Source organism: Mustelus asterias, chromosome 10 (assembly GCF_964213995.1).
Source record: "Mustelus asterias chromosome 10, sMusAst1.hap1.1, whole genome shotgun sequence".
Lineage (NCBI taxonomy): Eukaryota > Metazoa > Chordata > Chondrichthyes > Carcharhiniformes > Triakidae > Mustelus > Mustelus asterias.
Genome location: NC_135810.1, coordinates 89,902,754 through 89,923,053, shown reverse-complemented (window position 1 = coordinate 89,923,053; position 20,300 = coordinate 89,902,754). Strand labels below are relative to the sequence as shown.

Sequence of the window (20,300 nt, the reverse complement as noted above, 5' to 3'; positions counted from 1 at the left end):
ACCAGCGTTCTATACAGCTGCATCATCAGACTCCAGCTTTTATACTCTATACCCCGTCCTATAAAGGCAAGCATACCATATGCCTTCTTCACCACCACCTCTACCTGTGTTGCCACCTTCAAGGATTTGTGGACTTGCACAGCTAGGTCCCTCTGTGTTTCTAAACTCCTGATGACTCTACCATTTATTGTATAACTCCTCCCTACATTACTTCTTCCAAAATGCATCACTTCGCATTTATCCGGATTAAACTCCATCTGCCACCTCTCCGCCCAATTTTCCAGCCTATCTATATCCTGCTCTATTGCCCGACAATGCTCTTCGCTATCTGCAAGTCCAGCCATCTTCGTGTCATCCGCAAACTTGCTGATTACATCAGTTACACCTTCTTCCAAATCATTTATATATATCACAAATAGCAGAGGTCCCAGTACAGAGCCCTGTGGAACACCACTGGTCACAGACCTCCAGCCGGAAAAAGACCCTTCGACCACTACCCTCTGTCTCCTATGGCCAAGCCAGTTCTCCACCCATCTAGCCACTCTCCTTGTATCCCATGAGCCTTAACCTTCTTAACCAACCTGCCATGTGGGACTTTGTCAAATGCCTTACTGAAATCCATATAGACGACATCCACGGCCCTTCCTTCATCAACCGTTTTTGTCACTTCCTCAAAAAGTGTGGCAAGATTGACATTAATTGCTGGGAGGAGCTAACTACCATTTGGTCAAAATAGTGACAGCTTATCTATCAAGCTGCTACATGTTTTGAGTCCAAAGGACAAAGTGATGACAGAGTAGGAAAGAAAAGGAAGCAAATCCTGTACTCTGGATCCCACAACTTCATGAGACATCCTGTCCCATGTACCCAAAAGATATGCAGGTCAGGAATTAATCCCTGAGTAAACGTCATACCTGAATCAAGAGACAGCTGATGATGCCAAAATATAGTCAACGATGGAGTACCCACAACCCTTGGGGGTATAGAAATCCCTAGATTCAGAGCTCTTTGAATGAAGAAACCTAGCCTCATCTCAGTCATAAATGATTGACCCCCTCCTTGAGACAGTGCTCCCCTGCTTTAGATAGCCCAGCCAGTGGACACTACCTCTGTATTTATTTTGTCAAGCCTCCTCAGAATCTTGTACCTTTTAATGAGATCACCCCTCAGCCCCATAATTGGACAACCTTCCATACCAGGGACCAATTTAGTGAACCTCTGCTGTACAGCCTCCCTAAAACTGTACGTGCTACTTACTATAGGTGGGTTTCACTTAACCCTGTACAAGTGAAGCAGGACTTTATCCTTTTACTCCAATCCCCTTGTATTCAAGGCCAACATGTTATAAAGCACACCCAAGTGTTATTGAGGATCAACATTTACAAGTTTCTCACATTTTTAAAATATTCAGCTTTTCTGCTCTTAGAACCAATGTGTCAACAGCCTCACTTCACCATATTATACTCCATGTACCTTCTTGTTGCCTACTCATTTAACCTGTATTTCTCCTGTCTTCCTCACAACTTACATTCTCGCCAAGCTTTGTATCATCAGCAAACTTAGATATATAATTCTCTGACTTTTCATCCAAAGCCATTAATATGGATTGCAAAAAGCTGAGGCACCAGCAATGACCCTTATGGCAATCTACTAGTCACAGCCTGTCAAGTTGAGAATGTGCCATTTATACCTATTTTTTGCTTCTTGTGATTTAACTGATTTGCTATCTCAACTCCATGAGTCATAATCTTGCCTATTAACCTGTGGTGTGGCACCTCATTGAATGCCTTTTGGAAATCCAGGTATACTACATCTTCTGGTTACCATAGAATTCCTACAGTGCAGAAAGAGGCCATCCGGCCCATCTAGTCTGCACCAACTCACGAAGAGCATCCCACCCAGGTCCTCCCCTCCTACCTATCCCCGTAACACCCATGCATTTACCATCACTAATCCACCTAACCTATATATCTTTGGACACTAAGGGACAATTTAACATGGCCAATCCACCTAACCTGCACATCTTTGGACTGTGGGAGGAAACCCGAGCACCCAGAGAAAACCCAGGCAGACACGGGGTGAATGTGCAAACTAAACACAGACAGTCACAGTCTGTGCTGTACTGTTCTAAGTTCTATGTCACCCAAGGCTGGAATTGAGCCCGGGTCCCTGGTGCTGAGAGGAAGCAGTGCTAAGAACTGTGCCCCCCCCCCCCCCTCCCCCCGCCCCTTTTATCTATCCTACTAGTACATTCTCAGGTAGTGGTGAGAGGAAATAGTGTGCATTTTTGTTTTCTCTGCTGTAAACTACTGAATAGCGGATGCCAAATTATTTATCTGCTTTTGTATAGTATTAGGCATCAGCAGTGGCAATCAACTTTTAGTTAATCAGGGCTAAGTTGCAGAAGCAATTAAAGTTTATTTATTAGTCACAAGTCAGGCTTACATTAACACTGCAATGAAGTTTACGGTGAAATTCTCCTAGTCGCCAGACTCCGGCGCCTGTTCAGGTCAATGCACCGAACCAGCACATCTTTCAGATTGTGGGAGGAAATGGAGCACCTGGAGGAAACCCATGCAGACACGGGGAGAAAGTGCACTCCACACAGACAGTGACCCAAGCCAGGAATTGAACCTGGGTCCCTGGCACCGAGAGGCAGCAGTGCTAATCACCATGCCGCCCATTAACATGGAGGCTTCTAAATTTTTGAGTTTATCCAAAAAATAATTTTCTAACTTGAAGTACAACATACTGATTTTCATCTTCCAACTTTGTGTGCCCCAAGCTGTGCATCCATTACAGGAGTGTAGACATTGTGTCACGGGGCAATTCGAAGGACCCGAGAGAGCTGTTCTGTGTCTCTCCTTTACATTTCTCTTTTCTCCACACAGCCTTCCAAAATATGCGGAACTGCATTGTGTATTTGGCTGAAATTTGACATACTGATGATTAGAATCCCTACAATGCAGAAGGAGGCCATTTGGTCCATCAAGCCTGTACTGACAACAATCCCACCCATAACCCCACGTATTTACCCAGCTAATCCCCTGATATAAGGGGCAATTTAGCATGGCCAATCCACCTAACTTGCACATCTTTGAACTGTGGGAGGAAACCAAAACAACTAGTGGAAACCCACACAGATATGGGGAGTATGTGCAAATGCCACACACAGTAATCTGAAGCCGGAATTGAACTCTGGTCCCTGGCGCTGAGGCAGCAGTGCTTGCCACTGTGCTGCTATCTTACACCAATGTTGTGCGATGGAATTCTTTTGGTGATGTGCCATTGGATGTAGATGTGGCTATATGTCAAAAGTCCAGGCCACTATATTTGGATTGTCTCATCAGATGAGGTTTTACCAGCAGTGAACTCCACTGCAGTCATTTAGTCATCCAGCACCTCTTAGAGATGTTGGGAGAAGGAGCTTCAAATTCTTCTTCTTCTTCCCTGTAACTAATGTAAAATGCTGCAGATACTCTGCTAAATCCCCTACATCACCTGCAACCTAACACAAATCTCAGTAGTTCCACTTTGATCAGTATAGCTGTACCTCACCATTGGAACTATTGTTAATTTCTGTGCATACATTACATTCTTGAAGGCTTATCGAAGGTAAAATACTTAGTCAGTTGTGCAGCCTCTCTTTGTAATTCAGTTCAGTACCGACACCAGCAGGTCTTTTGATGATGGTTGAGTGTAGTCTTTTTTAAAGTAGGGTGCATTTCTAAGCCTCTTTCTTACTGTTCGTTTTTTTATTTGTGGAGGTCACACACAACCCTCAAGTGCGTTACTTCAACATTGCTTGTTGTTCTGTCCATAACTGTATTCTCACTTAATTGCTGATGTGTTTTTTTCTGAGATGTCTAAGCCAATTTATAATTAACTGCTGCAGAGTATTTCTGGCATGTTAGCATTTTGGATCAGATGCTTCACTTAGATGCTAAACTCTGATTATGACTTTGCACTGATCAAGTGTGAAAACTTCATGCCAGTAAAGCAAGTTGATGCAGGTTAAAGTTGCTCCGTTTCATGCAAGCACAACAAATCACCATTCACTACAACTGTCTGAAATATCTTGATCTGTCCATATAAGTACGTTGCAAAAGCTTGGGCGTGAATGTAACCTATTGCCTTCAGTGCAAACTTTCAAAAGAAACATTTGCGATTTTAAAAAAAACTGAATCAAAATGTGACCTTCCGTTTGTTTTGAACTTTATTATTTACCAAGAACAGAGATTAAAGTGTCCCTGAATATACTCAATACATTGTTTTGTTGTTGCTTCAGGTGAAATTACAGCAGAAGAACTACAACAGCGTTTGGATGGTGCTAAGGAACAAATAACAACACAGAACAGTCTGGGCAACAGTGAACGAGAACATAGTCAGACCCAAGGCAAGTTTTGAGACTGGGGTTTGAATTATATTTGTGATCTTAATTATTTTCGGTGCAGCAATACATTAGGATTAGCCAGATAACTACAGCAGACATCAGTGCCAGCATCACTGAAAATTTTCGCATGAGCATTAACCCATTGCAGAATGCAAGATTTAAATCCATTGTATACTTATTTTACTTCTCTCTCAAAAGGGCAGTTGAGAGGATTTGGAAATGACTTCCACTTGCAGTTGTATCCTCCAAAAATTTATCAGTTGCATTGTTACCTTTTGGAAGGATCCTGCAAAGAATGGGTAAATTAAATGGACAGTTTAGTGCTGGTTATTTTGGTATTCAGGCTTAAATGAAATATTTATTTTTAATTTGAACAAACTCCCCATGAGCAATAATGTACATCAGTGGATGGGTTGTAATGCACAAAACATATGGGATCATTGCTGCTGTCTGCAAAGCTTTTTCTGGCCTAATGATATTGCTTGTCAGCCAGGACTTAAAATCCTGGCTGAAGCAGAAATTGACTGCCTCTCCAAGGTAAGTCCATTGAGCGCATGAGAGAAAAGGAGAGGGTGTGTGCTAAGTTGAGTTATATAGCTGTTCTACCAGGTATTAAACTTTCTTGATGTTTTTACTAGGTTAGTATGCTGGGTTGGAGACTTTTGCACAGGGTCGAGACAGCAGGGAATCAGCTGATTGGAAGTTTAAACTTTCCAGCAATTGTCTTCACATATGTCTATGCATCAGGACATCAGCAAGGTCCCAACATAATGAATCCAGAGACTGGAAGATTTGGACCAGTGATTTTCTCAACTGCACATTTTTAAGCACCGTGAAGGCATTAGAGAGGGTGTAGAAGAGATTTTGAGAATGATTCAGGGATGAGGGACTTCCAATTTCATAGATTGGTGTTGTCCTCCTTGGGGAGATTGAGACGAAATACAGAGATGTTAAAAATGGAGGAGTCTGGGTCCAGTAAGAAGTTAGAAATTGTTTCCACCTACAGAAGGTGCAAGACTCAAAGAACTCCAACTTCAAGTCATTTGGCAAAATGACAAAGCTGATCCGAGGAAAACCGTTTTTGTGCAGCAACTGGTTAGAATCTACATTGCCTGATAGTCTGGTGGAGGCAGATTTAATCATGACTTTCGAAACAGATTTGGATAATTTAGGGGAGGAAATCTGCCATCCTTAGCTGGTCTGGCCTACGTGTGACTCCAGAGCCACAGCAATGTGTTGACTCTCAACCGCCTTCAGGCAATTGGGTCTGGGCAATAAGTGTTGGCCAGCCAGCAACACTCATGTCCCATGAATGAATAAAAATAATAATCTGAAGAGTAGATTTTTAGGGCTGCAGCGAAAAGGCAGTTGGACTAACTGCATCGCTGTTGCAAAGAGCTTTTATAGTTCTATGTACATGGACAACTTTAAACTTTATTTTCTGACACAAATTAGATATATAAAGTATTGCATTCTGAACTTCTTACAAAAGCGCAATACTGCTGCGGTGCCTGATCTGCTGAGAATTTCCAGCATTTTTGTTTTTATTTCAAGAAAGCACTTTCTCTGTGGTGATTCCTTCACAGATTGCAAGAATCCAACAAGGATATTAAGGTTGGGGGCCAGATGAGTGCGAATGTATTTTAATGTCACAGGTGCTGAATTTGATTTATCTGCAGGTCTGACCTGCTGCAGCAGTTCATTTTTTCCCAACTGAATCTTTTGCTCTTCACATTATAAAAGATGTACTTGCCAGAGAGGAAGTGCAGTGAAGGTGCACCAGATTGATTCCCGGAAAGATTGGTTCGATTCGGCCTGTATTCACTGGAGTTTAGAAGAATGAGGGGGAATTGGAATGTATGAAATTCCGACAGGGTTGGACTGGCTGGATGCAGAGATAATGTGTCTCCTGGCTGGGTGGGGGGGTGGGGGGCGCGTAGAACAGGGGGGTGGGGGGCTGTAGAACAAGGAGTCATGGTCTCTGGATACAAGATCAGATACAAGACTGAGATGAGGAGAAACTTGTTCACTGTGAGTTGTGAACTTATGAAATTGTCTGAATGGTGTGGAGGCCAAGTCACTGAATATCTTTAAGAAGGAAATAGATTTTTAAACTCTAAAAGGCATCAAGGGGTATTGGGAAATCAGAAGAGTATGGCGTTGAGATAGAAGATCAGCTGTGATCACATTTAATGAAGGAGCAGGCTCGGTGGGCTGATTGACCTACTCCTGCTCCTATTTTCTATGTCCTCTCACCATTGAAGTTCAGGAATAATTCAGCCTTTCTACAAGGCTAGGTTAAATTGAATGGAATTTCAAACATTGTTATTTAATTTGTTAAGCCTGGACTTATTTCATGTTTCCCAAGATTCTAAGGTGTTGTTCTTCAGGTGTTACAGCAGCACTATTATTTGACAAAACCATGCTCCTATGGTCGTTAAGAAAGCAAGTTAAAGCTGCACGAAGAAACAAACTGCACATTAATATAGAAGAAGCCACGATGCAAGTTACAATGTTATACTTTTGCCCAGCACACCTGAGGTCATATGCTCTACTAAAGACTGTTGACCTGTGCATTAAATTGGCTGTGTCAAAATGCTCAAGCGCATTCACAGTTGAGGGAAATGGTGGTGTAGTGCTAATGTCACTCGATTAAATATCCAGGGACCCCCACAAATGCTCAAGAATCATGGGTTCTAATCTCAGCAGCTGGTAGAATTAAAGTTCAATTAATAAACCTGGAATTAAAAATTAATCTCAGTAATGGTGCCATGAAACTAGTCATCAGTTGTCACTCATGTCTGTTATGGAAGGAAATCTGCTGTCCTTGCCTGGTCTGGCCTCCATGTGATTCCAGATCCACAGCAATGTGATTGATTTTAACTGTGCTCTGAAGTGACGTAGCAAGTCATTCAGTTCAAGAGCAATTAGGAATGGTCAACAAATGCTGAGCTTACCAGCAAAGCTCACCTCCCATGAAAGAATAACAAAAACTAATCATTAGGAAGTCATTGTAATCCTGCCCAAGGGTAAGCAAATATTCCTGAAGGATATAATGTGATGCATTTTTGTTTCCCTGTTTAGGCTCTGAAACACCAGGGGAAAGTTCCAATAGCGATTCCCTTCTTGAGTGGCTTAACACATTTAGGCGTACAGGAAATGCCACCCGCAGTGGACAAAGTGGGAACCAGACATGGAGAGCTGTTAGTCGGACAAATCCCAACAGTGGCGAGTTTCGCTTCAGCCTAGAAATCAACATCAATCATGAGCATGAAGCTGGCGGTGGTCAACCTTTGGACACATCTGCACTAGAAAATAACAGGAACCGAAACGCACAGAATGCCCAAACACAAAGTTTGTTGAGTCCTGTTGCTAGTCGTACAAGAAGTCGAACTCGAGCCCAAATCCAATTGACTGACGAACAGACAAGCTCTGAAAGCAATTTTGGAGGCACATTGAGGATTGAGGAAGTTGAAACCATGGAAGTTACTCCACATTTAGCCCAAAGGAGTATCAGAAGTGGAACAATTGAAAGAGGCACAGGTAGGCAGAGGCCCAGGAGGCAAAGTGCAAATCAACAAGCGGCTTTAAATGTAGCTATGGAACGACAAATTGGCAGACGAAGAGCAGGACGACATAATGTTAGAACTATACATGAAGAGGAGCAGCAAGGCCGAAGTGAAACTGCAGAGTTGCAAAGGGACAACATTCAAACCACTGAGAGAGAACATAATGTGCACAGGCAAATGGAACAACGCAGATCTGCTAGGAATTTTCAAAACCGACGAAGTCGATCACCTTTGCGTAGAGGAAGTGATAGTGTAAATTCTTTGCATGGATCTCTATCCCAGCAGGAAGGTTATATACAGCCAAGACAGAGCACTAGAAGGCAACGGACAATGGACCAATCTACCATGACTACTGAGGAATTGCAAGCTGTTAGTAACAATCTTTCTACACAGTCAACAGCTGGTGGAACGCCTGGACAAGAAGCAATGGATGAAGGTGATGTAAACCATTCCAGTGGATCCTCTGTAGCTGTTCGAAGGCATCCAACTATTATGTTAGATCTTCAGGTTAGAAGGATACGTCCTGGAGAAAACAGAGATCGTGACAGCATTGCTAATAGAACTCGATCCCGTGTCCGAATGGCAGAAAATACTGTGACTTTCGAAAGTGACAGTGGTGGTTTCCGCCGTACCATCTCACGATCTGAACTTGCAGGTATTAGGACTTACGTTAGTACTATCCGTATACCTCTTCGCAGGATATCTGAAACTGGGCTTGGTGAGCCATCATCCATAGCCTTGAGGTCAATACTTCGTCAGATTATGACAGGATTTGGTGAACTGAGCTCTCTCATGGAGAATGATTCTGATTCTGAACTTAACCAAAGAGTTCAGCAGAACCCATCTGATAGCACTGATTCAATTAATTCACAGATCAGTCCAAATATCAATCTCTTGAATCCAAATAATGAATCAACTGATACATTAACAGGAGACCGATCAGGAATGAATGAGGGCATGCAGAACGAAAGCTTTGACAATGCTGCCGAAAGCAGAGAGACCAGACAAAGTCGAGACACAAATAGTTTAGTAGAAAATGGTGCCCTACCAATTTTGCGGCTTGCTCACTTCCTTTTGCTGAATGACGATGATGAAGAGGAGCGCCAGAGGGGTCTGACCAAAGAACAAATTGACAATCTTTTGACCCGGAATTATGGAAACATCAGTGCAGAGAATGAAGTTAGTAAAACTTGCAGTGTGTGTATTAATGAGTATGCAGTTGGGAACAAGCTGAGAAGACTACCTTGTGCACATGAATTTCATATTCATTGTATTGACCGTTGGCTGTCTGAAAACTCCACCTGTCCTATTTGTCGACAGCCTATTTTGGGTTCCAGTAATTGATTGGGGATGGCGCTGTACACAAACATCTTATCCATTTTGGAAACTTTAAAGCACTAAAAACCTGAGTTATAGGAATTTCTAAAACAAATGTTATAGATTCTATTATAGAACCATGAAATACATTCTTATTGCTTCTTGCTGAAGCTTTATTTTTTTAGACATTTTTTGTTGAGCTGAGCACTTTGTCATTGGAATGATTGGAACTGAAAAGTGAGCCAAGCTGAAGTATATTGTACATGATTAATCATATCTAATACATTTGTAGATGCAATTATGGTTTATAGCGTGCTCTTTTTACAAGAATACAGTGCAAATTAACATTGGCAATTGTCATTCAGTCTGACTAATAATAGTACAAATCATCTGACAAGCAGAATTAAATTGCCCTTAATCATTGTTTATGATATATAAAACTTTACAGATTGGTAAAATGAGCTTGGTATTCTGCAAATAAAATACATGCAAAAAATTTGCAAGACAATTGACTGATATTTCTGCCAAATTACAATGAAACTTGCTGACATTTACTGCAAACTTTAAATTTGGAACCAATATTTCTAATAAAGAATCATTTGATGTACTTTTGGACGATATGTGGTTATGAATGCAATGAGATTTTGTTCCACTCTTTTGTCTCACCACCCCCATCCCATCCATCTCATACCTAAAAAAAAAGTTTTAATTTCTTAACTTAGTAACCTAAAAACTGATTTACCTTTGTCAGATTTCTTAATGTTTCCTGCCTTCAGTGGTCACAGATCAACGCGCTTCCAAATTTATCTGGCAAATTTACCATTTTAGCACGTCTGATCAAAGAGCATGTTTCCATCTTGTGGATTTGGTGAAGCAGTATACAAAGAACAAAGAAAATTACAGCACAGGAACAGGCCGTTCGGCCCTCCAAGCCTGCACTGACCATGCTGCCCGACTTAACTAAAACCCGCTACCCTTCCGGGGACCATATCCCTCTATTCCCATCCTGTTCATGTACTTGTCAAGACGCTCCTTAAAAGTCACTACCGTATCCGCTTCCACTACCTCCCCCGGCAACGAGTTCCAGGCACCCACTACTCTCTGTGTAAAAAATCTGCCTCGTACATCTCCTTTAAACCTTGCCACTCGCACCTTAAACCTGTGCCCCCTAGTAATTGACTCTTCCACCCTGGGAAAAAGCTTCTGACTATCCACTCTGTCCATGCCTCTCATAATCTTGTAGACTTCTATCAGGTCTCCCCTCAATCTCCGTTGCTCCAGTGAGAACAAGCCAAGTTTCTCCAACCTCTCCTCATAGCTAATGCTCTCCATGCCTGGTAAATCTTTTCTGTACCCTCTCCAAAGCCTCCACATCCTTCTGATAGTGTGGCGACCAGAATTGAACACTATATTCCAAGTGCAGCCGAACTAAGGTTCTATAAAGCTGCAACATGACTTGCCAATTTTTAAACTCAATACCCCGGCTGATGAAGGCAAGCATGTCGTATGCCTTCTTGACTACCTTCTCTACCTGAATTGTACCGTGCACCCAGATCCCTTTGTCTATCAATACTCTTAAGGATTCTGCCATTTACTGTATATTTCCTATCTGTATTAGACTTTCCATAGAAACCCGACAGTGCAGAAAGAGGCCATCTGGCCCATCGAGTCTGCACCGACCACAATCCCACCCAGGCTCTACCCCCATATCCCTACATATTTACCCGCCAATCCCTCTAACTTACGCACTCAGGACACTAGGGGGCAATTTTAGCATAGCCAATCAACCTAACCTGCACATCTTTGGACTGTGGGAGGAAACCGGAGCACCCGGAGGAAATCCACGGAGACACGAGGAGAATGTGCAAACTCCACACAGGCAGTGACCCAAGCCAGGAATTAAACCCAGGTCCGTGGAGCTGTAAAGCAGCAGTGCTAACCACTGTGCTACCGTGCCGCCCGTACATTCCAAAATGCATTACCTCTCATTTGTCCGGATTAAACTCCAAAAAGTACTTTTAAAAGTTTTTTGAAGAGTTTCGAAAGCACCTGAAAAGAAAAGCTCTCCTTGCTGTTTTTTTTCTGAAGTTGAAAGCATAATATAAGAATACCCAAGTAATTTGGTAGTTTGGAAAATTACACCCTGTCATAAAATTAAGCATTAGAATAGGAGATGTGGGTTTCAGGACCATGTGATAATTTGGAAAGGTGGTTAACCTTCAGGAGAGTTATTTGTCCAATTACTTCTGAAGACAGCGACTGTCATTTGTATAAACTTTGTGGTACATTGTACAATAGCAAATTAATGCTCCAATTTGTGTCTCAGCCAAATTTGCTAAGTCTAGCAGTAGCATGGAGTGTTAAAGTCCAGGGGCATTGTCACAGACTCCATCAGCACTGCTTCTTGGTTTAGCCATTAAGGGGGGCACTAAATTTTTTATTTTCTTTGCTGACATCTGCATTCGTGGAACAGTAACGGCCTTAAAAGGCATCCCTTGACATGTCCTTTCTTAAATGCTGATTATCTGCATGGTGCTACCTTCACTGAGATCTACTGCTGGATGGTCGAAGCATCTGCTTGTTTCAAAGAGGAGATCCTTTAGTAATCAAATCAGGTCCTACAACATACAGTGCCATTTTAAGTTAGAATTGGTTGGATCAAATGCCATGCACACTCCAACCAATTTCAGGAACAATAGAGATAGAGAGACTGAAAAGGTGAGCTTCAAATTATTTTGAGCAACCAAGAGAAGCAGGAGTATCTTGAAATGGCTCCAATCTCTCCAAAAGGAGCCAGCTGTACACATTGGCTGCTCAAAAGTTAAAATCTACTCCACTTTCTGGTAACACCAGTTTTCCTTCCCAACAATAAGTTCATGATTCGATAAGACTCCAGTTGAAAGACAAAGAAGGTAGTCAAATCCCAGTTTCCTATTGGAGAATATAAAACTTTATATCATTTAAGAACTAGGCCTTTCTAAAGAGTTGTGGAAGTATTTGATCTGGTCATTCTTTTCTACCTCAGTTAACCTGCATGTGTTGCTGCAGGTTTAATCTTTCATTTGTCTAAATCATAGAAACATAAAAACACACAGTAGGAGCAAGACTAGGCCATTTGGCCCTCCGAGCCTGCTCTGCTATTCATTATGATCATGGCTGATCATCTAACACAATTGCCTGAACCTGCCATTTCATGTTCTCCCCCCCCCCCCCCCCCCGTGCCTTTCGCCCTAAGAACTATATCTAACTCCTTGAAAACATACATTGTTTTGGCCTGGACTGCTTTCTGTGGTAGAGAATTCCACAAGCTCACCACTCTCTGGGTGAAGAAATTTCTCCATTACAGTCCTAAAAGAAACCTATGACCCCTGGTTCTGGACTCCCCCACCACTGGGGACATCCTTCCTGCTTTTAATCCTGTCTAGTCCTGTTAGAATTTTATAGGTTTCTGTGACACCCCCCCCCCCAATTCTCCTGAATTCCAGCAAATATAATCCTAATCAACTCGATCTCTCCTTGTACGTCAGTCTTGCTATCCCAGGAATCAGTCTTGTAAATCTTCGCTGCACTCCTTATATAGTGAGAACATCCTTCCTCAGATAAGGAGACCAAAACTGTTGTAGAAGTGACTTCATCAAGGCCCTGTATAATTGGAGTAAGACATCCCTGCTCCTGCACACAATTCATCTTGTTGGGAAGGCAAACATACCATTTGCCTTCTTTATTGCCTGCTGCATCTGCATGCTTACCTTCAGCGACTGGTGTATGAGGGGATGCCCAGATCTAGTTGCATGGTCTCATCTCTCAATTTATAGCCATTCAAATCATCTGCCTTCCTCTTTTTGCTAACAAAGTGGATAATCTTGCATTTCTCCATATTATACTGCATCTACCATGTCAGATTTGTGTCATCTGCAAACTTAGAGAGATTACATTTAGCTCATCTAAATCATTAATGTATATTGTAAATAGCTGGAATCCTAACACTGATCCTTGCTGTACCCCACTCATCACTCCCTGCCATTCCAAAAAGACCCATTTATTGCAACTGATTCCTATCTGCTGAACAGTTTTCTATCCATCTCAGTATACTATCCCCAATCCCATTTTACACACTAATTTCTTATGTGGGACTTTGTCGTAAGCCTTCTGAAAATCCAAATGAACCACATTCATTGGCTCCCCTCATTAACTCTACTAGTTACAGCCTCAAAGAATTCCAGTAGATTTGTCGAGCATGATTTCCCTTTCTTAAATCCATGCTGACTTTGTCTGATTCTGCCACTGTTTTCCAAATGTTCTGCTATAATATCCTTGATAATAGACTTTGGCATTTTCCCATTACTGATGTCAGGCTGACTGGTCTATGATCCCCTGTTTTCTCTCTACCTCTCTTTAAATAGTGGGGTTACGTTACTTACTCTCCAATCTGTAAGAATTCTTCCTGAGTCTAGAAACTTGGACGATGAGCATTAATGCATCCACTACTTCTTGGGCCACTCGAGTACTCTGGGATGTAGACTATCAGGTACTGGGATTTATTAGCTTTCAATTCCATCAATTTCCCCAACACTATTTCCCTATTAATACTGATTTTCTTCAGTTCTGCCTCCTCACTAAGCCCTGTGTTCCCCAACAATTCTGATATCTTGTTTGTCTCGTCCTTTGTGAAGACACCACCAAAGTATGTATTTAGTTGGTCAGCCATTTCTTTGTTCCCCATTAGAAATTCCCCTGTTTCTGACTGTAAGGGGCCTACATTCACGATCCTTTCCTCTTCACATAGCTATAGAAACGTTTAGTCAGTTTTTATGTTCCCCATAAGCTTAATCTATTAGCGTATGTAGACCCTCGTACTCTATTTTCCCCCTCTTAATCCTTTAGTCCCCCTTTGCTGAATTTTAAACTGCTCCCAATCCTCAGGTCTGTTTGTCTGGCCAATTTGTATGCCTCTTCCATCGGTCTAATACTATCTCTAATTTCTCTTGTCATACTTTGGCCACCTTTCCCGTTTTTCTTTTGTGTCAGGCAGGAAATAACAATTGTTACAGTCATCCACACACCCTTTGAATGTTTGCCACTGCCTATCTGCCATTTTCCAATCCATCATAGCCAACTCACGCCTCATACCATCGTAGGTTCCTTTAATAAGATTCAGGACCCTAATCTCAGAATCAACGACATCACTCTCCATCTTGGAGGAATTCTATCATATTATGGTTGCTCGTCCCCAAGGAGTCTCTCACAATAAGATTGCCAATTTTTTTTTTGATTACACAATACCCAGTCTAGGTTGGGCAGTTCTCTAGTTGGTTCTTCAATGTATTTGTCCTGAAAACCATTCCAAATACACTCCAGGAATTCCTCCTCTTTGATGTTGTGACAAATCTGATTTGCCCAATCTTTATGCAGATTAAAGTCACCCTGAAATACAGATGTTCCTTTATCGCATGCATCTCTAACTTTCTGTTTAATGCCGTTCCCAACATCACTACAGTTTGAGGGTCAATCTACAACCGCCACAAATGTTTTTTGTTCCTTAGTGTTTCTGAGCTCTACCTACACAGATTCCACATCTTCAGAGCTATTGGGGGCGATCCTCCCAAAAGTGCTGACTTGGTGGGAAAACTGTTCTAGATCGCAACTGTTTTCTCAGTTCAACTTCACACTCGAAATTCCCTACTCTGTGCACTGCAGAGGTCCCAATCGTGAATCTCATTAAAAACCCAAGGGGGGGCGGGGCCTATTAGCACTGGAATCTGACAGTTCTAGAACTCTGCACATGCGCAGTGGCCCAGATCTGTCACTCTCCCCATTTGCTGGGTAGCTCAATCCTGGCAAGCCTGGGACCCCCGCAGTGCTGCCCCTCCGGGCCAGCCCCAATGTCTAGCCCCCCGCACCCAGCAGTGGCGATTGCCGCCCACCCCAGTCGCTGGCCTCCCTCCAGCCCAGACCGATCGCCATGCAAAGTGGCAGCAGGACCCCCCACAAATTGCCCTCTATGCCCTGCCCACAATACTTGGTACTGCCTGATGCCTGCTGGGCAATGCCAAGTTGCCCACTGGGCATGGGCACTTTGCCCCTTGGGCAGTGCCAGGGGGCACAGGCTGGTGCCCATGCCCAGGAGACACCACCCCGCGCCGCCCAACCCCCTGAGGGACCCCAATTGCCCCGCCTCCATTCATTCTGGCGGGGTCTCCTGCTAGTTCTCCGAATGTAGGGAGCTATTCTAAATCCAGCCAAAATGAAGTACTTCTGGTGGGATGGGAGATTCAATCGGGATCGGCACCTTCCCGATAATGAAATGCTAAACATATTTAAACTACATTTTAAAATAATTCAAATCACTTACCTGTCTTCCTGCCGGTTTCCAGCGTGGCCTGGACTCTGACTGTTCTCCGGCTCTGGGAGATGTGCATGCGTTCCCGGCAAAAGGCAGATGACGCGCATCTCCCAGCCCGACCCGCCAGAAAAATTACGGGTCGCGATGGGGGAATCGCCCCCAATATATTTTCTTACGATTGTGTTAATTTCCTCATTAACCAGCAATGCAACTCTACCACCTTTTCCGTTCTGTTTGTCCTTCCGAAATACTGAATACCCCTGGATGTTCATTTCCCATCCTTGGTTACCCTGCAGCCATGTCTCTGTAATCGCGACTATATCGTACCATTTACATCCATTTGTGGGATGAATTCATCCACTTTATTGCGAATGCTCCTCGCGTTAAAGCACAAGCATCAAGGCTGGCCCATTACCACTATTTAGCACTCTGGCCCTGTTTTCATTCTGGCCCTTGATTTCTCTGCCTATCACATTTCTTGTACCCCTTACAGTCTTGTTCTGATCCTTGATTTCTCCCTTCTGATTCCTTGATTAGATTCCCATTCCCCATTCATTTTAATTTAAACTCTCCCTAACCACTAAAGCAAATACTCCCCTTAAGACATCAGAACCAGTCCCAATGTCCCAAGAATCTGAAACCTTCCCCCTCGCACCATCTCATCAGCCACATATTCATCCAGTTATATTCTGCTATTTCTGCTCTGACTAGCAAGTGGCATTGGGAGATCCTGAGATCACTACCAACTTTTCAATTTACTTCCTAACTCCCTATATTCTGCTTTCTGGACCTCATCTCCTTTTCTACCTATCTTGTTTGTGCCAATGTGTACCATGACCACTGCCTGTTCATTCCCCCTTCAGAATGTACTGTAACTGCTCCAAGACATCCTTGACCCTGGCACCAAGGAGGCAACATACCATCTTGGAGTCTTGTTTGCAGTCACAGAAACTCCCCTTACAATTGAATCCCCTATGCATTCCCATTGCAATCCCACAATTTTTACTCCTCCCCGTGTAACATGATGCAACAAATTGAGCTGTTGCTGCCTTCCCCGAGAGGCCACACCCCTCGACAGTCTCCAAAACAATATCTGTTTTGCAAGGGAGTAGCCACAGGAGATGCCTGCACTGCCTGCCTCTTGCTCTGCCTGGCGTCACCCATTCCTTGCCTGTGGAGTCTGAGCCTGCAGTGTGACCACCTGTCTATATGCACTGTGCACAATTCTCTCCACCTCGTGGATGGTTCACAGTGACCCCAGCCATCGCTCCAGCTTCAAAACCTGGACTTCCAGGAGCTGCAGCTGGAAACTCTTCCTGCACATATGTGGGTCCGGAGCACTGGAAACGTGCCTGGCTTCCCACAGGGAGCACACCACGGCTTTGCTCACTGCTGCCATGACTTAATAAATTTCACCTTTTGGAAGATGCTTGATATCAAGTAATATCGATTACTCTAGGGCTACTTTCCCTGGTCCTTGTCGCTGCAGAATATAGCCCATACAAACTGTAAACCATGAAAAAGACCTTGCAAACTATAAGTGATAAAAGCAATAAATATTTACCCAACTATCCACTACTTGCCAATCAGCTCTCTCCCTTGTAGCCTCTACTTTTGCAGCAGGGCAGAGATTGAAAATTTAGCTAAAAAAGCAAAAGGTATCTCTTCCCTGCTGCGCTAAATTTCCAGATAGCCACACTCGCTCTGGTTGTGTCTCACTCAGGATGTGCTCTCTCCCATTGCTTGTGTGCAAAGCTTGCTGATTTGTGTGTTTCCAATAGTCCCTTTCTTCAATTGAGCTGTGATGACATACACTTAAGTTTCAGTGGTAATCAATATCTACTGATGCCCATAATCAGGCTTCAGGTGATTGACAGGTAACTGCTACTCAGTCAGCTGAGTCCATTCCCTTATCAACCTTTTAACTAGACTGCTAAACTTTGAAAATTGAAAGAGAAAGACTTGCCAGTTCAATTCTCTCACTGTGCTCCAAATTCCCAGATAACCACATTCACTCTTGTTGTATCTCACTCAGGATGTGCTCTCTCTCCCCCGCTGCCTGTGTGCAAAGCTTGCTCTTTGGTATCAACCGTGTATTTTGTGTAAACATGGATAAGTCAACTTTTTTGAGAAGCACTGGACATTTAAAAAAAAAAAGAAAATAGTAAAATTCAGGATGAGATTCGCATAGCTATGACATGCCATCTCTGAAGCCGAGTGCAGTTTTGTTACAAAAACAAAAAATGCTGAGAAAGCCGTGTCTGGCAGTATCCGTGGAGAGAGTTAATACTTCGAATTTGTATGACTCTCCCCGTGTATGAATTTTACAGAACATTTGCCATCTATGATGGTATGGTGGTTTGATAATAATTGCCTTACAAAGTAAATTTAATTGTTTCAAAATGTTTCTATGTGATTAAAAGTAACTCTAATGTACTGAAGATTAGTTTGTCTTAATTTCCCACACTACAGAATGTGATCAAATACATAGACATTTCTCCTTTGGAGGCAAGACTTTTTAAAGTCCTAATAATTCTTCCTTCAAAAGTATAGAAGAGAAAAAAACATAGAAAAGAGGCAAACTTATATAAATTCTATGAATGGCTTCTTTTTAAACCAAATGCAAGAAACTAAGTTTATGTCTGTAAACAATGATTCACTATCTTAATACTTTGTTAGCTGTTTAATTTTGTATCTTTGCACTGCAATTATTTTGTCTGGTAAGTTATTTTGATAAATTCAGCTGAACAGTAAATAAATAAGCAATTCTCATTTCGCAAAAAATGCTGAGCTTATATTACAGGTCAGTTTCTACAAACTTTGAAAGGCTTTGTAACAGTCAAGACATGTTTGTGTTTTAAAGTTTGTTCCCAATTGTTTTGCCTGTGGCAACACTTCCTAGTAACTATGGGAAGTATTAGCGGTTATTGTAAACGGTGCTAGACTACACTGGATGAGAGTATATTTCAGCTGCACAACACCCTGGCAACGACATCTTCCTGGTTACCTTGAACATACCTTGGCATTTACCTTTGTAGACAATGACATTAAAACATCATTAAAACCACCTTTGGTGATGGATGCCACCTCCAGCAGCTGTGCAACTTATCTTATTAACTTGATACTGACTGGAACTCTGACTTATTTTGTTTCCCTTCCCTGTACACCTAGAGTCATTGTGCCCCAGTAAAGTGTAAGTAAGATTATGTAACTGGCTTGCAGACAGGGAATCGATGCTGGGGCCTTCTAGTAGTTCAATACCAAAGTTTAGTGCACTTGTCCACATCAGGAAAAAAATGTCTTTACATTCCTGATTTTTTTTTTCCTATTTGTCTACCATTGATTTGTATGTATATGTGCAAATGTATAATTTCCATTATGGCAGTTCATATGTACTTATTGTATTAAAAATATCATCTATGTTTGTGTAATGTTCTATCTACATGTGAATCTTGATTCATGAAATTGTAAATATGTTTACTATTGATGTGAAGCATCGTTAGCCTCAAATTTCCATTTTCATTAAGATTTTATTAATTTTTTATTGTATGTTTACAGTTCACCAGACATTTTATTAAGCAAATAACCCTGCCCTACACATTCTTGGTTATATGAGTTAAATATATTTTAGTGCAGATCACATTCATATTGTACAACAGAAATATAGACTGGTATTTTCAATTCCAACAGTACATAAACAAGTTGCCTGAATGGAAATACGATATTCCCTGTTTTATTTCCATGCCAAAGTGAAATTTTCCAGGAATAGTTTGTTCCTTTTTGTGTTTATTTCATGTGTTCAGCAATAGGTGGCACCCTCTCTCTTGCTGCATTATATATAGATTGTTATTTGACGATTATCAGTGTTAATGTAAATACAGGTAAGTGGATTTAAATATTTCTAATTCTCTACAGTTTATTTAATCATCAGTAGGCTACTGATATCAGAAGCAACATTAATTATACACGGAGTGGATGAACGTATCAGTGGGAAGAAATTAATTTTTTAAAATCACATTAAAATATAGAAGTCTGCAATTAAAACAAATTTTTAGAAACTGGGAGGGTCAGTTTCCTGTCTATGTTTCTGTTTTCAGTTAGGTCATGTGTTGTTTAAGTATTTCCATATGCTATTTTATCACTCTACCCTATTTGGGCCTTTTAAATGTAATAACCTCCCAGTTTCTTTATGTTGCTTTTGCATCAGATGACTACCAATTTAAATTGGGTTTACCCTCAATTCTCTCTCAGTTCAACTTAAATTCATAAAATTAACAATTATGTACTAAAGCACACGAACCAGATACGTGCAAAACAGATGAGATGGGAGTGTCATTAACAAAGACAGCATTAGTTGCCCATCAATAATTGCCTTTGAACTAAGAGGTTTGCTCAGCCATTTTAGAGCGTAGTTGAGTGAATCATATTGTTGTGGGTCTGGAATTACATGTAGGCCAGGCCGTGCAAGGACGGGCTGATTTTCTTCCCTAAAGGACAGTACTGAACCAGATGGGTTTTTACAACAATGGATGACAGTTGTCATGGTCACCATTACTGAGACCATCTTTATATTCCAGATTTACCTAATTCCAGCAGGTACCATGGTGGGATTTGAATCCTTGTCCCCAGAGCATTAACCTGGGCTTTTTGATTGTTCATCCAGTAACATAACCAATAC

The 20,300-nt window shown here is 42.0% G+C and overlaps 1 protein-coding gene across 11 annotated transcripts in view; it reads left to right on the top strand.

Moving 5' to 3' along the window:
- The window catches only part of rnf6 (ring finger protein (C3H2C3 type) 6), a 52,833-nt gene extending 33,789 nt beyond the window's left edge, over nt 1–19,044 (top strand). For all 11 annotated transcript variants that reach the window (XM_078222159.1, XM_078222160.1, XM_078222152.1 and 8 more), the window contains 2 exons: nt 4,289–4,396; nt 7,478–19,044. In XM_078222159.1, coding sequence (XP_078078285.1) covers nt 4,289–4,396; nt 7,478–9,306 — 1,937 coding nt within the window. In that variant the 3' untranslated portion in view covers nt 9,307–19,044. The remainder of the gene's footprint in view (nt 1–4,288; nt 4,397–7,477) is intronic.
- The last annotated feature ends 1,256 nt before the right edge of the window (nt 19,045–20,300 follow it).